The sequence below is a fragment of the Cynocephalus volans genome, chromosome 3 (assembly GCF_027409185.1).
Source record: "Cynocephalus volans isolate mCynVol1 chromosome 3, mCynVol1.pri, whole genome shotgun sequence".
In the NCBI taxonomy this organism is placed as follows: Eukaryota; Metazoa; Chordata; class Mammalia; order Dermoptera; family Cynocephalidae; genus Cynocephalus; species Cynocephalus volans.
In genome coordinates this window covers 62,658,819-62,678,829 of record NC_084462.1, presented here as the reverse complement: position 1 = coordinate 62,678,829, position 20,011 = coordinate 62,658,819, and the positions used below count along the sequence as shown (strand labels likewise).

General features: G+C 41.1%; 2 protein-coding genes across 9 annotated transcripts in view; one reads left to right on the top strand and one right to left on the bottom strand.

Moving 5' to 3' along the window:
* Positions 1-707, top strand: part of ACSBG1 (acyl-CoA synthetase bubblegum family member 1) — a 74,319-nt gene extending 73,612 nt beyond the window's left edge. For all 8 annotated transcript variants that reach the window (XM_063091020.1, XM_063091022.1, XM_063091021.1 and 5 more), the window contains exon 16: positions 80-707. In XM_063091020.1, the coding sequence (XP_062947090.1) occupies positions 80-165 (86 nt within the window). In that variant the 3' untranslated portion in view covers positions 166-707. The remainder of the gene's footprint in view (positions 1-79) is intronic.
* Positions 708-1,060: 353 nt separating this feature from the next.
* Positions 1,061-18,084, bottom strand: IDH3A (isocitrate dehydrogenase (NAD(+)) 3 catalytic subunit alpha). The gene is made up of 11 exons (XM_063090302.1): positions 18,006-18,084; positions 13,606-13,668; positions 11,455-11,538; positions 9,405-9,519; positions 8,486-8,673; positions 7,863-7,996; positions 6,721-6,823; positions 6,557-6,621; positions 5,344-5,428; positions 4,748-4,900; positions 1,061-2,668 (listed from the first exon to the last, which is right to left on the bottom strand). Exons 1-11 carry the CDS (start codon positions 18,030-18,032, stop codon positions 2,585-2,587), a joined length of 1,101 nt encoding a protein of 366 aa, XP_062946372.1. The 5' UTR covers positions 18,033-18,084; the 3' UTR covers positions 1,061-2,584.
* Positions 18,085-20,011: the final 1,927 nt, after the last annotated feature.

Below are 20,011 nucleotides of genomic sequence, written 5' to 3'. Positions count from 1 at the left end.
GAGTCTGGATCTTCGCCACACACCTTCTCAGAGTTCTCAGAGCCTGGGCCTCACTCATTTCTTCCAATTTCTCTTTTAGGTCCCACAATGAAACTGAAACGGCCCACAGTTTTGGAGAAGTACAAAGATATCATTGACTCCTTTTACCAAGAGCAAAACAAGTAGTCGGAGGCCATCCTTGCAGTTTCTACTGAACAAGATGTCTGGCCTTCCGAGCATTTCCCTGACTCCAGGTTCTCTTCAGTCTGGGCACAGGAGCTCTGGCAAGTCTGTTAAACCTCCAGGTCAGGGGATGGCACTGGCATCGACATTGACCAGGTCTTATGCCAACAATAGCTGACAATTCTGACAAGCTTCCGTACGGATAGTTTTAATTCTGTTTAGGTACTGCTTCTTGTTCAGGTGACAAATGAGATCAGCTCTCCTTCCAGAATTAAAGGGCTGATCATTTTTGGCCCCAGTTCCAGGTAGATGTAACAAGCTGCTAGCTCACATAGCAGGCCAGCCAGTGCAGGCTGGGTGGGAGCGGAGGAGGGAGGGAAAGACAGCTCACGTTACTAGTGTGCACTACAGGGAGAGCAAACAGCCATAACCCACCTAACGGCCCGACTTACTCTGGAATCCTATTGGACACTGCCGACTCTATTATTCCCTCCTCCACCACACACACCAACTCACTTGATGCTTAATAAACCTGCTGCTGCCTATTTGATTGTATTTAATGTGTAATTTAAACATTAAACCTTTTAACAGAACTGTCAAGAAGTACCTGATTTTTTTTTGTCATGAGCAGGCAGGACCAGTCCAAACAGTAGTGGGTGTTTAACCCGCAGGACTGTGTGCAACAGGCATATGAGTGACCATTAATGCCCTGGAATAAACAAAGGTGTAGGATGGGGTCAGTGGAGCATTCTAGTAAAAGCAGCCAACTCAAGTGTTAGCCTGTTACCCCCAGGCCACCCCTTCCACTCGGAATGCCTTAAGCAGCCATTCTTATTAGCAAGCTGAGCCAAAATGACCTAAACATCTGAACGGGAAGCAGGTAGAGAAAGCATACATCTTAATCAGTTTTGGAATTCTTTATTACTGTGAGCCCAAGAGCCACTGATAATGAGCACAATCCAATAACACAGAGGAAGCAGCAGCTTAAAGTAAAATACATAGAAGACTGTAAGTCTGGTTACAAGCCTTAAAAATGACCCAGATAGAGATACTTAAGAAATCCCCTTGTGACCTGGGCACACACATTATGCAAAGCCACAAGTCTGCAGTGTTACACAAGGACCAAGAGAGGACATGAGTTGGCCTTGTGTGGGGCCAAAGAGTAACTAACTATTCATGAAAATAGTGACTTAGTGACTTTTCTTAATCAGTCGAAGATTAAGAAAAATCATGCTGTAGTGGAGGGGATGGGGGGGGGCAGGGGAGAAGGTACCTGTAAATCAAAAGCTGAGCCCAAGCCCCAGCATGGTACAATTTTGTGACTCAACTCAGGCTGAACCAGCTCCGGTCTTTGCAGTGTCTTCTTGTACTGGCATTGTTGAGGCGGGGGGCAATGTGATTAGGTGCTTTGGGGGTGGGAAAGGGCAGCTGAAATATAAAATTAATAGCTAGCATCCCAGTTCCTCAATTGCAGCCAAATACAGGTGATCAGGCCCTACAGCAGTATCACCCCCAGCAGTACCAGCTGGGGTGTGGTCCCTGTCCAGACAGTGACATGCAAGAGCAAATGCATGATATGGGCAGCTCCCCTGGCTCGACTCAGGGTGTCGGTACAGGGGCTCAGAAGCTGTGACAACTCATGCTGCTTAAACTGTGTGCAGTGAAAAGGAAGTACCACCCTCTGCTTCACTAAAAGTTCTCGCAAAGAATATTAAACCTTGAGATAATAAAATAATTGAGCACATAATGCATTTCTGTCTTTGTACCCAATATATTACCTATATCTTATTAACAAAAATTACATCTCTGATAATATATTTCCTGGATTTAAAGTTTTTATTCATATTCAGTAATTCATATAAAGGACAAATCTGTCTTTATTTTCCGTATCACTAAGAAATATACCATATTCACTGTTTTTGATGTAAACTTTCCCAGGAAATTTCTCTTGTGCCCGTTTAGTTTTATAATAATGTCATCTTGTGCTATTATGTCAATATTCTATTTTATTTCCATTATGATTTTTCATAAACCAAGGAGAACAGTGTTTGTCTTTAAAAAATTAGATGTTTCCTCTTATTAACTCTGGATCATGATATTTACAACTGAGGAAAACTATTTTAACTGAAGTATAAAATGGCTAACAATGCAAATGATACAGTCCACTTAGGGTTTACAAAAAAAGTTTACCAGATAGACATTTAATAAATAAAACAAGCACTTGGAAAAAGTCTTTTGAAAGCAGGTATACGGATATCATCTGCATCCTTTGCACAGATTTCATTAAGAAAAGGCCAGATCTAAAAATGTACTCTGTCAAGAAACAAGCAAACCAAATGCATACATAATGGTAGGTTTTCTAAATAGAGGTTTATGTGGTGTCCATTAAAAGTGACTGATGCAAATACCATTTGTAGAAGCATTAATCTAAATCTTTTACTCGGCGACAGATTTCTTCTGTGAAGTCTGAGCATTTTGCATTGCCTCCCAGATCTTTTGTTAAACTCTAAGAAAAGGAAAAAGCAAAAAGAAAAATGTATCTACGACTAAACCAAACCAAGGATATTTTTATTTAAAGCCCTCAGTGAGATGCCAGCTGAGCAAGTTACTTGGCTACTCTGTCTTTCCTTTAGTTTCTCATTTCAAAGTGAAGCCCCACCCCATACTATCTACCGCCCCAGGAGGCCTGAGACGATCCAGCGAGACAGAGGACACAAAAACACTCCATGAAGGATAAGGCACTCTTGCTACAAAGGGAAGCAGGAAGGTTTTCCAAAAGTTTCCCTTTGTTCATACAACAGATCCTAAGAAATACTGGTTGATTATGGACATTTAAATGAAAGCAAGCTGAACAGAGGTTTCATAAAGTCCTTGGGGAATTTTTTAAAGCTTAAAAATTTAAGATATGTTCTAATCTATTTTTGGTGGCTGGGAAACAAATACCAAAGAAATACTTAAATCACTCTTAAACCTCTCTCTCTAGGAAAGTTAGTCTCCCGTACAACCTATCGGTTCTATCAGCTTATTGTTCTCTTTACTGTAAGCAGACATCAGTGTATTTAATTCTCTTTACCTTTGCCTCCTACACAATTAAAAGGGCCCACTGTGTAATTCAGGCATCTCTTTGCTAGGTCTAGAGTATAGCTTCTCAAATATAGCTTCAGAATAAAAAACAAATAAAATCATATGCCTTTCAATGGCAAGCATGGACTTCTTGTATTTTGGCCATAAGCGGTAATTTCAAATGACAGAATTTTTAAAAAAGGGGCCACTTTGAAGACATGCTAAGAAAAATAAACCAGACACAAAGGACAAATACTATATAATTCCACTTATGTGAGGTACCTAGAGTAGTCAAATTCATAGAGACAGAAAGTGGAATGGTGGTTGCCAGGGCTGGGAGGAGAAGGAAGGAGAGTTATTGTTTAATGGGCAGAGTTTCAGTTTAGGAAAATGAAAAAGTTCTGGAGATAGATGGTGGTGATGGTTATATAATAAAGTTGAAAGTACTTAATACTACTGAACTATATACATCTAACAATGGCTAAAATGGTAAACTTATGTTACGCATATTTTACCACTGTTGAAAAAAAAAAAAGGACCTAGGATTAGGGAACACTCTTCAAGGCCCAGCCTTGTGAAGCTACGACATCCTCTGCCCTCCTCCCACTTTCAGAATAAGCCATTATACCCCTTCCATGGATGCAGTGAAGCTTGTTGGGTAAGAGCCAGACTGGGTGGGAACCCCAATTCTGCCATTTAGGAACTTTGAGACCTTGGACAAATTACATGATCACTATATGCCTCAGTTTCCTCATCTATAAAATGGGATTAATTATAGTATCTACTTCACAGAGTGGTAGAAAAGATTTGCTGAGATGATACATATATATAAAGAACTTACAATCATGTAAATATTCAATTAATATTAGCCATTATCATTACTTTTATAAAACTCTGTATTGCTTTTGTATTTTAGATGCACATAGTATAACACGTAAGACCATTGTATTAAGACACATCTGCGTCTATATTGGCTGCTAGATGTGGCCTGGTACCTTATCTTATTCATCATTATATTATAGCCTTCACTCCTTATAATGTATGCTCGGTAGATTTTTATTGACAGGAGGAAAAGCTGCTTTTTAAATTAATGGACTTGGCCAAGATCACGCAGCTAACAACAGGATAATTGGGCCTGCAGCTGACTCTGGCTCCCAAATCACTGCTCTTTCCACTGCATGCTGATGTCCCTATAGCAGTGCTTCATAACCTCTTTCAGATGAAGTACATAGATCTTCACCGCAGAAAACGCACGTGTGTACACATTCCCTGAAGTTCAGTCAGGGAGCCCACATTAAGAATCCCTGCTTAGACTGGCCAGTTAGCTCAGCTGGTTAGAGTGCAGTGTTATAACAGCAAGGTCAAGGGTTCGGATTCCCATATAAGTCAGCTGCCAAAAAAAGAATCCCCGTTCAGTGTCAAATCCTTCGGCTCTCTTGAGAATCATTATCTGTTCCCTTCACACAGATAAAACACATGGACGAAGTGCGTTCTACCCAACACAAGTCAAGATTACAGATACCTTTCCATCCTTAATTGTAGCAAAACACGCGGCCTCAATTCTTGCAGCGTGGTCAACAAGTCCCATGTGGCGCAGCATCATCACGGCACTGAGCAGGAGGGCGGTGGGATTGGCCATGTCCTTGCCTGCGATATCCGGAGCAGTCCCATGAACCTAGGCATTGGGAAAGGAGCATCAGCAGGAGGGAAACCAGAACTAACAGCCCTCTTATCTGGGGAAGCTGGCGTCTTAATCATCTTTCCTCACCAATAGCAAGTATTTAGTGAAAGCTACTGTGTACAATTCACCTGACATCTCAGAAATAAAGGTTCAGAGAAATAAAGAGCTAAAGTAATTTTTTTAAGTGTAAAAATATGGACCAACAATCTTTTCTAGCCAATTGTTTGTAAAATATTTTGAGTGAGAAGGGATACGCAATAAAATAAATACCTGGAGGGAAATAAACGAACCAAGCCTACATAAGAAAATAAACACAGCATCATTTTCTTTGGACAATTTGAAAAGCTAAAGAATGAAAACATATTTATACAGATAACTCCTCCTCTGTTCTCATGCTGTTCGGATCCGAATTCTGCCTCAGGTGTGAGGGTCCTTACCGACTCGAAGATCGCAACCCCGTTGGCTCCAATGTTGCCACTTGGTGTCACACCAAGACCGCCAATCAATCCTGCACACAAGTCACTAGGGGCAGAAAAGCATGTCAAAGGATGTTTTGAAAGATAAAACACCTTACCCAGCACCCAAATTTCAGTTTTTAAATACCATTCTCCACTAAAAGAAACCAGGGTTCCTTGGAGAAATGGCTGATTCCAGGGCGAAGGTTAGGAAACTACAGACACTGCGCCAGAAAGCAAGACAAGGCTCAAAGAATGAAGGGCTGTGTCAAACGGATACAGGAGACAAGGGAAAGGGACCTCCACTGGCCAAGTCGGGACAACTTGAGCATCAATATAAATGATGATAGTGATGAGTATACCACTGAATAAAATAGAAAGCCATGTGTCCTTATTAATATAGATAAGTAAACGAGAAGGAAAAGCTTGTCCTTACAGTAGAATGCCAACTAATAAATGTAGACGGAAGGATGGGCTTAGAAAACCACCATTTGGCCAATATATGAGGATACTTCAAAAAGTTCATGGAGGGCCGAGCCCGTGGCGCACTCGGGAGAGTGCGGCGCTGGGAGCGCAGCAATGCAAAAAAAAAAAAGTTCATGGAAAGAGTCGTATTATCTTTCAATTCTCCTTTTCCATGAACTTTTTGAAGTACCCGCGTATGACTGTGTCGTGTATGAGAGAAATAAAAAGAGGCAGACAAAGAAGGAGGAGGAGGATGAGAGAAAGAGAAAGGGAGGAAAGAGGAAGAGAAGGAAGGGGAGAAAAAGAGGGAAGAGCAACACAGTGAGCATGGGAAAATGTAAACACCTGGGGAATCTGGGTTCAGCTTTTCTATAAGTCTGAAATTATGTCAAAAGTTACCAAAAATTTGTAAAAATGACCGTCCATCTACTTAGCTATACATAACAAAACATAAAGAAATCAATCAATCAGTCAACACAACATCTGAAAAATGGGAAGAGTAAACGAATGATTAGGGAGCAATAGCCCAGCACTGATTTGGCAAATAAATGATGGAACAACCCACTCAACGTACAATCATTGCTATCACCAGCTGAATGCTAGGATTCAACTCATATTTAACAAATGCTATATTTTATAATACTTGATTGAAAATTTTAAGCCATAATTTATTGTGGGATGCTTATAAATACACTATAAGCTAAAATAAAAAGGGTACAGGCAGACTCACCTAAGGATGTCTCCATACAAATTTGGCATAACAAGAACATCAAATTGGGACGGATCTTGTACCATCTACAAGAAATATATTTGTGCATTTAGCAATCAAAAACTACACACCATGCACACACACTATTCACCACAATCAGCAGGTAAATGGGAATATATACTTACATTCAAACATACTGTATCGAGGTACATCTCATTAAATTTAATATCTTTACAGTTTTCTGCAACTTCCCTGCATTTTTGCAGAAAAAGCCCATCTGACATCCGCCTGTATTTAATCACATAAAAACTATTGAAAACAAAGACTTGCAGAAAGAAAAGGCTCAAATCAAAGTAGTAAAGTAAGTTCCAGAAGCCAAAATGACCAATTTCAATTACGGTAAGATTATTTCTTAGGCAGTTAATAAAATGCAAGTTTAAAATGTTTTGGGACCCTTCTGGAAGCACAGAAGGGTAAAAACATAAAAGAGCTTGATCATAATAGAGAAGACTACATTTTTATAGTGTTATACAGTAAGAACTAAGAAATATCCATTCATATTATTAAAATTGCTTTAAAAGGTTAACTTAATTATTCAAATAGTTTTACTATTTTGCATGTTCCAACACTTTTCTTAGGCTAGGGAAACTGTTTCTTTATATTCACAGATGGCCTTTATTTTATTTTATTTTATTTTTTAAATTTTTTTTGTGTGTGTGTGTGACCAGTAAGGGGATCGTAACCCTTGGCTTGGTGTCGCCCGCACCGTGCTCAGCCAGTGAGTGCACCGGTCATCCCTATATAAGATCTGAACCCGCGGCCTCGGCACTCCCAGCACCGCACCCTCCCGAGTGAGCCACGGGGTTAGCCCCAGATGGCCTTTAATAGACTAGAGATGAGGAGAATTTAAACTGCTAGAGTAACACATCAGATACTAGCACTATTAGCACTATTTTAACCTCTGAATATGTGGCCATTTCAGAAACACTCCCACTCTTCCAATTCTAAAACATAAACAACATGGCCTTGGCTAACTGGCCACAGCATCTGGGGACCCACAGCCTCCAGCTTCCTTTTCTGATAATCCTCTGTCCCTCCTTAAATTTCCTTAAATGCCTGCCTCCACTCATTCGCTCCTATCATTCACCCAGTGAGACACAGTAAATAGAAGATACGACAGAAGAGAAATGCCAGACCCTCTGGCTGCTACAAGGTTCTTTTGCAGAGATCTTAGGAATCAATGAGCAAGATGGAGAGAAGAAAGGGAAGCCCGTCATGCTGTTCCCACAACAAAGCAAGACAGGGCACTGGCCCCGCAGGAACTCACATGATGTTGGCTTTGTGCACAGCTGTGACGTTGCTCCGGTGATTGTTCCGGGCATACTCAAAGGCAAACTCAGCAATGCGCTTGCTCGCCTCCTCGGTGATGAGCTTAATACTTTGCACAACTCCGTCAACGATCTGAAAGAGAGGAAGTTGGCCTCACTGGAAAGGGTGTGGCAACAACAGTTGGCGGGGTGTAGACTATCATTTGTGGCATGGTTGCACGGTGCCACCTACCACGGCCAGCATCACATGCACAGTATATCAGTGGGGCTGATGTTAACCCCAGCCCTGTGAGGTAGGTATTATAAGACCCAGTTCACAGATGAGGAAAACTGAGGTGCAGAGGTGGTCACCTGCCCAAGAGCACACCTGGGAAGTGGGGGATTCAAAATTCAGAGGCATATTCCCAAGCCTGTGTCCTGAACCATCATGCTCTGTTCCTCCTGGCATCCATTGAGAACTGTCAGCCAGAGACCCAGCGCCAAGACAAACACCCACAACTCCTCACAGCAGTAAAATTGATCTGTCTTTGGGAGATATTTTCAACTTGGAATTTGAACAACTGTCCCAAGTGCACAGGAGGCAACCCAACTAGGAATAAGAAAGTATCTGCAGTGAACATACCACATGCTCAATTCCACTATATTCTCCTTCTGTGTTCTCTCGAATGGTGACAATATTTACATCGGTGTAAGGGGTTTTGTAGCCTTCAATGGAGACACAAGGTCGGACATTTGCATAAAGGTCAAATGTTTTACGCAGCAATAAATTCATAGATGGGTGACCAGCTGCTATCGGGGTCTTTAAAGGACCTGCAACAAAGAATACCCAGATGACAACAGGATACATTCTGGTCTCACATGTGACCTACTACCCTACCTGAGCTACCTTGTAAAATGTGTTTTGCCTCTAACTTCACCCTCTCCCTCAGAATTAAATGCAGGAGGAAAATTTCCTCATAGAAGCTTTCTGGAACATTAACTACATTTCTTATCTGAGAACCTCCCGAGGACCAAGGTGTAGCAGGTGCTTGACAGTATCTAATCCTCACTGTCACCCTATGAGGTAGCAACTCTATTGCTGTCATTTGAAAGAAGGGAAAAAAACCCAAGGGAAAGAAATGTGCCTGAGCCTCCCAACTAGTAAGTGACAGGATGAGATTCAAACTTGGATCTGTCTGTCTGTGGGTTTAAAGCCTGTGCCAAATTTCAGTATCTTACATGCTAGTATTCTGAATCATGACCTTAAACTTATATGAATTAAAATAATAATAAAATTATAAAAATTAAGCAAAAGATAAATCTAGTGGAAGATAAACATACACTATCGTTTGGTATTGTCCAGTAACATTTTAATGTTGTACTAGGGGAAAAAACGCCCCAAACGAAAAACGAACCATTTTACTATGAGTAGTTACTTCATGAAAGGATGGCTTTACTTTAATAGATGGTCAGGCCTTGTTTAGCTTAAATGTATAAACTTTCAAAAATATAACACTTGCAGCAGAAATCAATAATAACCACGGTGTCCACTTCAGTGCTACCTTTCAAGCCCATCTTATTCTTATCCATGGACTCTTTGGCTTCTGGAGGGATCGTCCACTTTCCTCCTGGTCCTTGAATAGCAGTGACATTCCGCTCCTCCCACTGAATAGGTGCCTAGATGCCACACCACAGAACTCAGTGAACTGGAAAGACTTAAACGTGACTGACATTCACACTACAATGACAAACAAACTTCTTAAACTTTGGATGCAACTGATAAAAACATGTACAATAAAGGTCCAGAAAGTTCCTGGCACACAAGAAGCCATGTCATTCTCTAACATTCCCAGGGTTCTCCATACTACCCTCGCCCAGTCATCACTCCTAGCTGCCACCTGCACACTTATTTTTTTTCACCAGGACTCCTAAGGTGGCTATAACTAGAATATCATAAGGAGTGGAGAAATATGGTTCGCAGAAACATTACATAGTACTGATATGTGATATGTGGATGAACTTTGAAAACACTACACTAAGTGAAAGAAGCCAACATAAAAGACCATATAAGATTCTACTTCTATGAAATGTCCAGAATAGGTAAATCTATAGAGACAGACAGCAGAAGAGTGGTTGCCTAGGGGATGGAGTGGGGGTTGTGGGGATGGGAGAGAGAGAATCGGCAGTAACTACTAATGGGTATGGGGTTTCTTTTTGGGTGACAAAATTTCCTAAACGGACATTGCAGTGATGGTTACGCAACTCTGTGGATGTACTAAAAACCACTGAATTGAACTGTTCACTTTAAATGGGCGAATTGTATGGTACATGAATTATATCTCAATAAAGCTGTTTTAAAAAAACAAGAAATGGGCCGGCCCGTGGCTCACTCAGGAGAGTGTGGTGCTGATAACACCAAGGCCCCGGGTTCAGATCCCATATAGGGATGGCCGGTTCGCTCACTGGCTGAGCGTGGTGCTGACAACACCAAGTCAAGGGTTAAGATCCCCTTACCGGTCATCTTAAAAAAAAAACAAAAAAAAACAAGAAATGTTACATAATCTATGATGGCACCAGTTTAAGGTATAAATTAGTGTCCCCTTTCTTTCTACCTACATCCTTCATGTGTGTGCACATTCCACAGCCAGCACACTGAGCATGTCCTATGAACGGAAGCGCACAGTAAGATGCGGTCCTTATTCACAGGAGCTTACAACTGAGTGAGCGATCATATTTCAGTTTACTTGGGGAATTTGCCACTTGATAAGCATCATCTCCTCTGCAGAAATTTTAATTAGAAACGTATGAAAAAAATGTTCGTATAGTTAAATAAATTTCATTCTTCAACTTTTAGCTGTTGGTATCATAACAGCCACTGACTTAATATTACAACGTTTCACCTAGCAGCCATGAGTAACAATAATAAAGCATCATGTCAAACAAAGCCCAAGTGTCCCAAATCCCCCAAATAAAAGTATTAAAAATTAGGACTGGCCAGTTGCTCAGCTGGTTAGTGCGTGGTGTTATAACACCCAAGGTTAAGATCCCCATATCGGCCAGCCACCAAAAAAAAAATAAATAAATAACAATAATTATAATAAAAATAAAAAACATTTAAAAGAAAAAAAAAGTAGTTATAAAATATCTACCTGTGCTGAAGCCTGGGCTATTTAGAAGTAAAAATATCCCTATTCTTGATGATAATACCACATCAGAAATTTTTTTAAAAAGATTCTTTCAAAATCTCCCATGGTATAAATTTTGAAACATTATATTCTCCTTTTTGGCAGGAAAGTAGAATGAGGTAGACAGGTGACTTGGCAGGGCTTAAAGACCTTAGATTCAGGCAGCATCCAAAGATTCACAAATATTACAATAATCCACTTTGAGTACTTTAAATATAACTAATGCCAATGCATCAGTGGCTTAAACTATCAACAATGGCATAGCAAACAGTACCGAAACATGCATTATTAAAGTGATCATCTGTGGACATTAACAAGAGATCTTACTTTTATAGAAATGTATACAATTTATCCTGAGTTCACAGAAGCCAGCTGGCTAAAACTTTTCTCTGAATTATTATTAAACATATTTTTTAAGCCCACTTACTTTTGCAGCATCAAAAATCTTCATAACTGAAGCTGAAATTTCTGGGCCAATACCATCTCCTGGAATTAAAGTTACTGTCTTAACCTGAATATAAGAAATCATCAAAAAAGACAGTAAGAATTTATTTTTGATGGTTTAAAAAAGAATAACATTGACAGAGAAATCCACTTTATGGCAGGGTCTCAGAAAGATTTAACTGTTGTTAAGAAAAGAGATGTAAACAGGAATTAACAGACAAGAAATTCCATAATTCTATTCTTTACCTGAGTTCAGAGATTTTAAGAACAACTCAAATGACACTCTTTAGATAAAACAAAAATAAATTAAATTACCAAGTAGACTTCCCAATTGATATTTCTTTTCAGACAAGCTACAAAGAGACCAATTAATTCAAATCTTTAAAACCAAAGACAACAAAAAATGTCAGCAAAGTTCTCTCAGTAAAATTTAGTGGGTTTCTCATGAAGGCAAGTAGTTTGCTTTCTACTGTGATTCTGGAAAGTTTCTCACATAACTTACTCAGTCTTACAAAACTCTTTCACACACATTTCCAGAATATTGCTGTGGTCTGTTTTGACACTCAGAGAAAAATCAGACTTCGCATAGGAGAGGGCCTCCATTTTTCTTGGTTCCTCTCAAAAATTGGCTCCTTAAAGATAAGTGTAATCTAAATAAGCTCAGCAAAGTTGATTTGTAACCAATAAGAATAGCATATGTGATCATACTTGCAAAGCCTGAGTTACATTTAGAATGACAATAAGCATATTTATAATGTAACATCAATGATTTCTTCCAAAGGCTTCAGGCAAATTGAAGCCAGCATTTCAAACGTAGAAATAAAAATACGTAAGGGGAAAAGATCAGAGGATTTAAGTGAGTTAAGATAACATACAGACCCTCTATGTTTTATTATTTGAGGACTTTCACCCACTTAGGGGTTCGGCCCAAGTGATGGTCTCCGGACTTTTTCAGTGCCAGTTGCCTCAAGCTACATTTTGTTAAAATCACTAATTCAACTTTCCCGGGTCCTTGGCCCTCCAATGATACCCACTAGACAGGTGGACTAATTATTTCTGAATTTTTTTGTATAACTGAAAAAATTTTTTTCAAAATTAATTTATCTCCTCTTACTTCTTCCAAAAATAATCCCCTCCATCAGGCTAATATTTTTAAAAAATAGATAGCCTGAAAATTAAATAGTAGTAGACAGCAACAATCATTTCATTAGCTTTGAGAATGTGTTTGAAATGCTAGCTTAGCTATCCTTAAGCTTGAAATGCAAGTCTCATTCTGCATTTTTTGCATAAGCAGAGCCAAAAGAACCTCTTGGCTTCTTCTTCCTGTTCTCCCAACATGTAATAATAAATGGCATCAGGCCACCAGAAAATCTACTTTTCTCCCATAGTACAGAAAGTAAATGGGGAAAAAATGCGCTATGGTCTTATAAATCCCTCATGGCATAAGATGTTATATGGGAGTATAGGAATTATGAAATCCAAATCAGATTCTGTAAAAAGGAAATAAAATAAAAACTAATAGTATGTCACTGACCCACAGTCTTAGAATGTTCCAAAAATGTGGTGTCAGCTTTTAAAGCACAGAACTTTAATGCTGGGAATTCTAAAAGCAGCAGATTTAATGAGAAATAGATGATCCACTAACATGATAGTCTATAAAAACTGTATAAGCAAAGTATAAACCTATAGGGCTTAGAGGTGCTTAAGGCATTCCTAACTGGTAATCAATCTACTGTTTTTAAGGAGGCTCACAAAATAAAAATGCAAAGCAGGATTTGAAGCTTCTCAACAATGTTCTCTCAACTTGCACTAGTTTTGAAAAAAACTGTCTTACCAAAATTAGACTGTGAAATAAAATAACAGTCTCAAGGGTAATTTCTATCTATTTTAAACAAGCTCCTTCAAGATATTAATGTGAGAGGCTTACATAGCCAGCTGTAATATAATTCTTTTAAATGTGTAAGCAACTTAATCGATTTGTGCATATATCAGCCAATAATTTTAACATACTAAGTATGGCAAATTTTCCCTAGTTTTAAGTAAATGTAAATAAAATGCTATATAATAAATATATTAGAGCATCTTTCTTGAGAAACTTCTAAAAGGAAAAAATAAAAGACATAATTATACTCACACCACCAGCAAAACCTCTGGTCACCTGTTTCGGGTTGTGAAATGCCCCCAGCAGCCGAGAGACCTACATTAATATCAACAGACAAAAGTCATGCATAGAATTAAATCATATAGTAAACAGTGGAGATGTAGTCATTTCTGATGGCTGATAATGCTGCAAATTTCCAGATATATTCAGGAACTTCCCAGGAATACTTTTCTCATTTATTAGCTCAATGTGGAAGCTATCTCAAATTTGAAAACATCAATATTCAGTTTTTTACTTTTGATCTGAAAATTTAAACGTTACGTTTTCAAGTCAATTTTATGAACATAAGTTATCAAAAGATGTTGGGAGTAGAATAAAACTATAGTTTTTTAGCTCAGTCATCAGAATTTTCTCAATCTGGGATGTTTTGTCAACATTTTTGACTACCAGGTCAATTTAGGAATAACACAAACTCTAAGAAAACAATCACTAATTTTAGAGCCAGGAGGTTCCTTATGAAACCCAGAGCACAACTCACTTATTTTATAGGTGGAGACAGTGGGCCCAAAGAGTAAGAATTTGCTTAAGGTCACACAGTGAGTAACTGGCAAAATGGAAACCAGAATCTAGATCTTCTGACTCTTAGAGTCCAGTGCTCCTTCAATTACACATTATACTGTAAATATTAAAAAATTGCACTTTATAATAAAATAAAATCTAAGAAAATTTATTTAATATTATTTGATGCCCATACCATACAGAATAAAGATTTTAAATACATTATTTATTTCGTCTGATAATATATCTAACATGGTCATTACTGTTAATTTGCTGGGACTAGGGAAAGATATAAAAAAAAGAAAGCAAAAGTCACCCAGTAATCCCACTACTCTAAGATATTATTACCATTGGTATATTTCTTCGCAAATTAATACTATCATACACCAGAAATATAAATTTTAAAGGTTATTTTGAACTTTAATAAATCAGTCCTTGAGAAGTGGTACAAAGTCATATTACATTACTATAAACAGAATATAAAAAAAGAAATTAGGTACATAAACCAAAGGTATTAAAATTCATTAAAAATTGTAAAGGTAACTTTTTCCCATGAAAGACATATTTGTTATATACTGTCATAGTCTTCCTTTTTGGGGCCTGAACCTTTGCTCAAATACTGGCATCTACTAATAACGAGATACCAATCAACAGCCGAGAAAAGTATGACTAAGTTGTATTCTCTAATCTTCTGGTATCTACAGTCATGTCTCTGGACTGAAAACAAGATAAGGCTAGACCCAAAAGAATACTCTATGCCAAAGCCACTGGCCAAAATCTCAATCCTAGGACTTGATTCATCCACAAGCAAATGGGCTATAAGAAGGGAGGCCATTTAAAGGTAACTCTGTGAGAAGCAGAATATAAAATTTGCATTATGTCTTTCTTCCACCACCACCCCCCATCCCAAAGAGAGAGAAAAGACATTCACACAAAACAGGCTCATGTCCTTGTGACAGAAGACCTGAAACAACTGATTTAAAAGGTAAATCCAGGAGCAAAAGGATTTTTATGTTTTGTTCACTATTGTACCTCCAGTGCCTGGGTCATAGTAAGTACTCAGTAAATATTTTTTGGAAAAACTGAGGCCAGCCTCAATCATACTTAATCTGAAGACTTTCCATCCCATCAAATTGCCTTAATACTTGCAATAATTTTCTTTAACTAGCAGTCTTTTCCATATTTGTCATATCTCCTCCATGTTCTTGGAATAAAGTAGTACTATGTCTCAGAACTTTAAGTAAAATAAGGTTTTTTTTAAAGCACAGACTTTCCACTTTATGATATACTTGTACATATATCACATCATTTTATTTCTATAAAACCTAGAGAGATGGGTATTAGTGACCTTTTTTCAGATGAGGAAACTAAGGCCAGCCTTGTAGAGCATGGACCAGAAACCCTGACCTTCTGACTTGAGGTCCTGTGCCAACTTATCCATAGCTCATTTCCTTTTTTACCTTCACACTCCAACTGAAAACATATAGAGTGTTGGATGAATGGCAGGACTCAATACATGCTTACTGGTGGGGAACTGGCTTATTAGAATTATAGTATTTTAGAGCTGGAAAAGTCTTTAGAAAACCACTATTTCCTCAATGTGAAAAGCTTGCTTAAGCTGCAGATTCCTTTTTTCAAATAAAACCTTAAATGGAAACCCAGTAGAGGAACTGATCTGCTTAAAACTAGCATCCAGCTCAGCAACCCCACCATCCTGGGGTCAGCCCTTAAGGCACCTTCCGTTCCAATAATCCCTAAGGGGAGAAAATGGCCCAGAAGTAAAACCGCTGCCAAAGGTCACACAGAGAGTCTATAGCAAAAAACTTCATCTTCTCATTCCATAGACCAATACTTTCTGAATACTTACTGAAGGTATTTTTCTTGTAGACCACACTAAAGGCAAAACAAATTTACCAACACATTCATCATCAAGTGTTTGTTGCCTTAGTCCCTCATTCTGAGGGCTTAATGTCCCTATCAAAGATGAATTAGGTGTGGGCCGGCCCGTGGCTCACTCGGGAGAGTGCAGTGCTGGTAACACCAAGGCCACGGGTTCGGATCCCATATAGGGATGGCCGGTTCGCTCACTGGCTGAGCGTGGTGCTGACAACACCAAGACAAGGGTTAAGATCCCCTTACCGGTCATCTTTTAAAAAAAAAAAAAAATGAATTAGGTGTTAAGTGTAAGCTCAATGACTAAAGAATTAACTGCTGTTTTCACAGTGACATAGAAGTTGCTTTACCTTTAGAAGCAAATGTGACCTAACCTAACTGTTACTATTGTAAGCAAATCCGGGTCTTAAGAGGGTGACAAAGTAGAATTTAGTTACTGAGCAAAAAATCCAGTTCTTGATGCTCAAGAACCAGCCTGCTTGATGGCTGCCAAGATAAATATACTGATAGATAAGAAAGCTTCAGATTTTTGTGTTCCTTCTGCACATACGAGGTGCTTTCGCATACATCACTTTATCTAATCCTCAAACAACTCTGCGATGCAAGTATAGATATTTTACAGATGGGCATATTGAGGCTCAGAGATGTTAAGTAATTTGCTCAGGGTCACAGAGCCAATCAGTGGCAATACCAGGATTTAAACCTAAGACCCCTAAATTCCAGTGTAGAGATCTTTTCACTAAATAACAGTGTATCTCTCGACCTCTCTTTAAGCTGAAAACAAAGGAGAAAAGTAGCATCAAATTCCATAGAAAAAAATTAAATTGTTAATGATAGAATTTTTTTCTGTTTTTATTTTTTGGTTGCTGGTGGTACAGGGATCCAAACCCTTGACCTTGGTGTTATAATACCACGCTCTAACCAAGTGAGCCAACAGGGCCAGCCCACTTATGGTAGATTTCTAGGGGACCACCCATTAATAGCAACAAGAGAACTGAGGCCTATTTTTCCTTGTACCCATAATTTGCTGTGTGACGTTGGCCACTGAGCAGGCAGAATGGAACTGAGAACTAGGAACCAAGACACCTGGGTTCCTCTCCTTGCTCTGACACCGACCTCCTGTATGACCTTGAGCAAGTTCCTCTTTGGGCACAGGTTAGACCCACTGAGAAATCAAGGAATAGCACAGATAATCTGAAACCCTTCCCAGCTCCAGCATCCCAACTGTCAAGAAGAGCTAAAGCTCTCCAGATCGCAGGATTCCCACCAATAGCAGGTAAAAGGAAGGTGTAAACTGGTTTCCCTCTCCGAGGGCTCAGATTGAAATTCCAAGATGTAAGATGCCCTGTTTCCTTTGACGAGGAAATAGCCACAAGAGCACCAGAAGTCAGCCTGGAAAGAGCTCCAAGGGGGGAAAAAATCTGGCCGGAAAAACAGCCCCGGGATTCCCTCACCTGGGAAAACCTCCCAAGCCCAACGCCCGTGCCCGCTGTCCCTGCGGTTACCCGGCCGAGGGCCGAGCAGACATCGGAGAGGCCTTGGCGGTGCTGGGGGGACCGTCCGCGCGATCAGCACCGGCAGCAGGGCCGCAGCCTCGGAAGCGGCCGGGAAGGCGGGCCGGCGGAGCCGGGGCAGCGGCTCCCGTGACCATCCCGGGCTCGACGCGAGGCCTGGGCTCTGGCCCGGCGGTGCGGGTGGTGGCAGCCGGGTCCCGCCAGGAGCAGGGGCGGCGACCCCTGCCTTGACCTTCACGCTGTCCCCGCCCCGGGCGCGGCTGTCCCGGAGCAGGCTGCCACACTCTGAGTACCGGCAACGGGGAGCGCCGCACGCGCTGCCAGGACATGTTCCTGTCCCCGCGCGCCGCGCCCCGCCGCCGCCTCTCCGTGGGGCCCGCGCGCCCGCCATCGCCTAGCACGCGGCCTGCTCGCCCGCCTGCCCTCGCTGCCCGCCAATCTGCCACACGCCGGCACGCCAGCGCCCACCTTAGAGATCCACGCCGGCCCGGCCATCGCATCCACTCCTCTCACCGTGGCGACAGGAGCGACAGTAGTGCGCAGGCGCGTAGCCTGAACCCGGAGCCCGCCCACGTGTGGCTTCGCCCCTTGTAAGCCCCGCCCTTGAGGCCCCGCCCCGGGATTTCTTCGCGCCGCTGTCGGCCCCGCCCCTGGACACCCGTCGTCTCCGCTGGCCAATCGCCGGGCTCGCCTCGCGGGGACGCACAGAGCGGAGCGCTGAGCTGCGTCTCGGAAGCTGCCTGGCGGGGATCTCCGGGAAACCTCCTCCCTGTGCCCTTTCAATTCATTGATTCGCTGTTTAGATAGGGTGTTTGTTCCGCTCCTTCCAGGTGCCGATGAGTAGTCTTCTAGATTTGGGGAAGTAGCTCCTCTCATCACGGAGTTTACAATCTTGAGGGAGACAGATAATTTACTCATTTCTATTTTTTAACAGCTTTATTGAAGTATAATTTCTGTATCACAAAATTCACTCACTATAAGTGTACAGTTTGGTGATTTTTAGTAAATGTAAACAGCTTCACAACCATCACCACGATCCAATTTTTGAACATAAGGAAATGTTCCTCGTCCCATTTACAATCAATCCCCGCTCCCATCCCCAGTCCCAGGCAACTGGGATCTGTCTTTATACCTCTGTCTGTATAGCTCTACAAGTATTTTTGAGTGCCAACTAGATGCCAGGCACTGTTGTAAGTGCTGGAGCTTACAGTCCAGTAGGAAAGACCGGCATCAATCAAGTATCACACAAATACTTAATTAAAACTGCGATAGGTGTCACGAAGCAAAAGAGTGAAAAGCTATGTGGCAAGGCAAAATCAGGCGACCAGATTCTAACCTAACATGGAGGCCAGGAAAGGGTTCTTTGAGGATATAACATCCATACTCACCTTCCCCCTCACTCTCTCCCCATCAATCACAAAGAATCCTGAGGTCCTACGGATCCACGGGCCCCTACCTGGGTGTCAGAGGAGGTAGGATGATTTAGACCAGGATCCTACCCCCCAATCTAGAAAGGGTTTTATCCAGGAAGGAGGTACCCACCCACCCAGAAAGGTGCCGAGTGTGTTGAAGTGATGCCAAAGGCTATAATGAGATAAAATAATAAGTATAATGAGATAAAATAATAAATTTATTATTATAAATAATAATAAATTGCAGCTAAGTCTGTGGCCTTGTCAGGAAGGAGGGCTCTCATCAACCCCTTCCCCTCATCAGGCCCTGGCAGTCCCACCCTGAAGTATTCTTGCACAGTCCTCCCACCCCATCCCCACTGTCACCCCACCCCATCCCCACTGTCACCCCTGCCCTCCTTCAGGCCTGACCATCACATGCCCCAACTATTACAACATCCTCCTCACCCGCAGACCTGACCCTTCCAGTCCTTTCTCTCCATAGTCCTCTTCTTCAGACACAACTTTGACCAGGGCTCACCCCGGCTTTAAAACCTCCTGCCTCTCCCTTGCATTCTCTTCTCGCCACTGTCTTTTTTCAGCCTTATTTTCCTCTACTCCTTACAGTCCCAAAGACCTGGAGTGCCAGCCAAGTAGGACTGCTGGCCAGTCCCCAAATGCTTCCCATATTTTACTCCTCTGTGCCCATGCTCATGCCATTGCCTCTGCATGAATGTCCTTTTACCCCATTTCTACCTGTTGAAATTCCAGCCATTTGCCAAGACTCAGCTCAGATGTTAGTTCCCTTAGGAAGCCCCCCAAGACCCTCCCATGTGTCCTCTCTCCCTATTCAGAGCCCCCTAGCACTTGGCTCTCACCTCTTCTGGGAACCTGATCATGTTCTCTCCTGCTGTGTACCATTGAGAAGATATTCCTTAAGCCCAGAGAGGATCTCTTATATCTTTGTTTCTGGAACAGAAATTAGAATACCAAGAATACTTGCTGCTTGGTGATTATAAAATAAACATTGATTTATTGGAGTGAGCAGGACTGAAGTCATGTTGGGACCTAAAACTGCCTGCA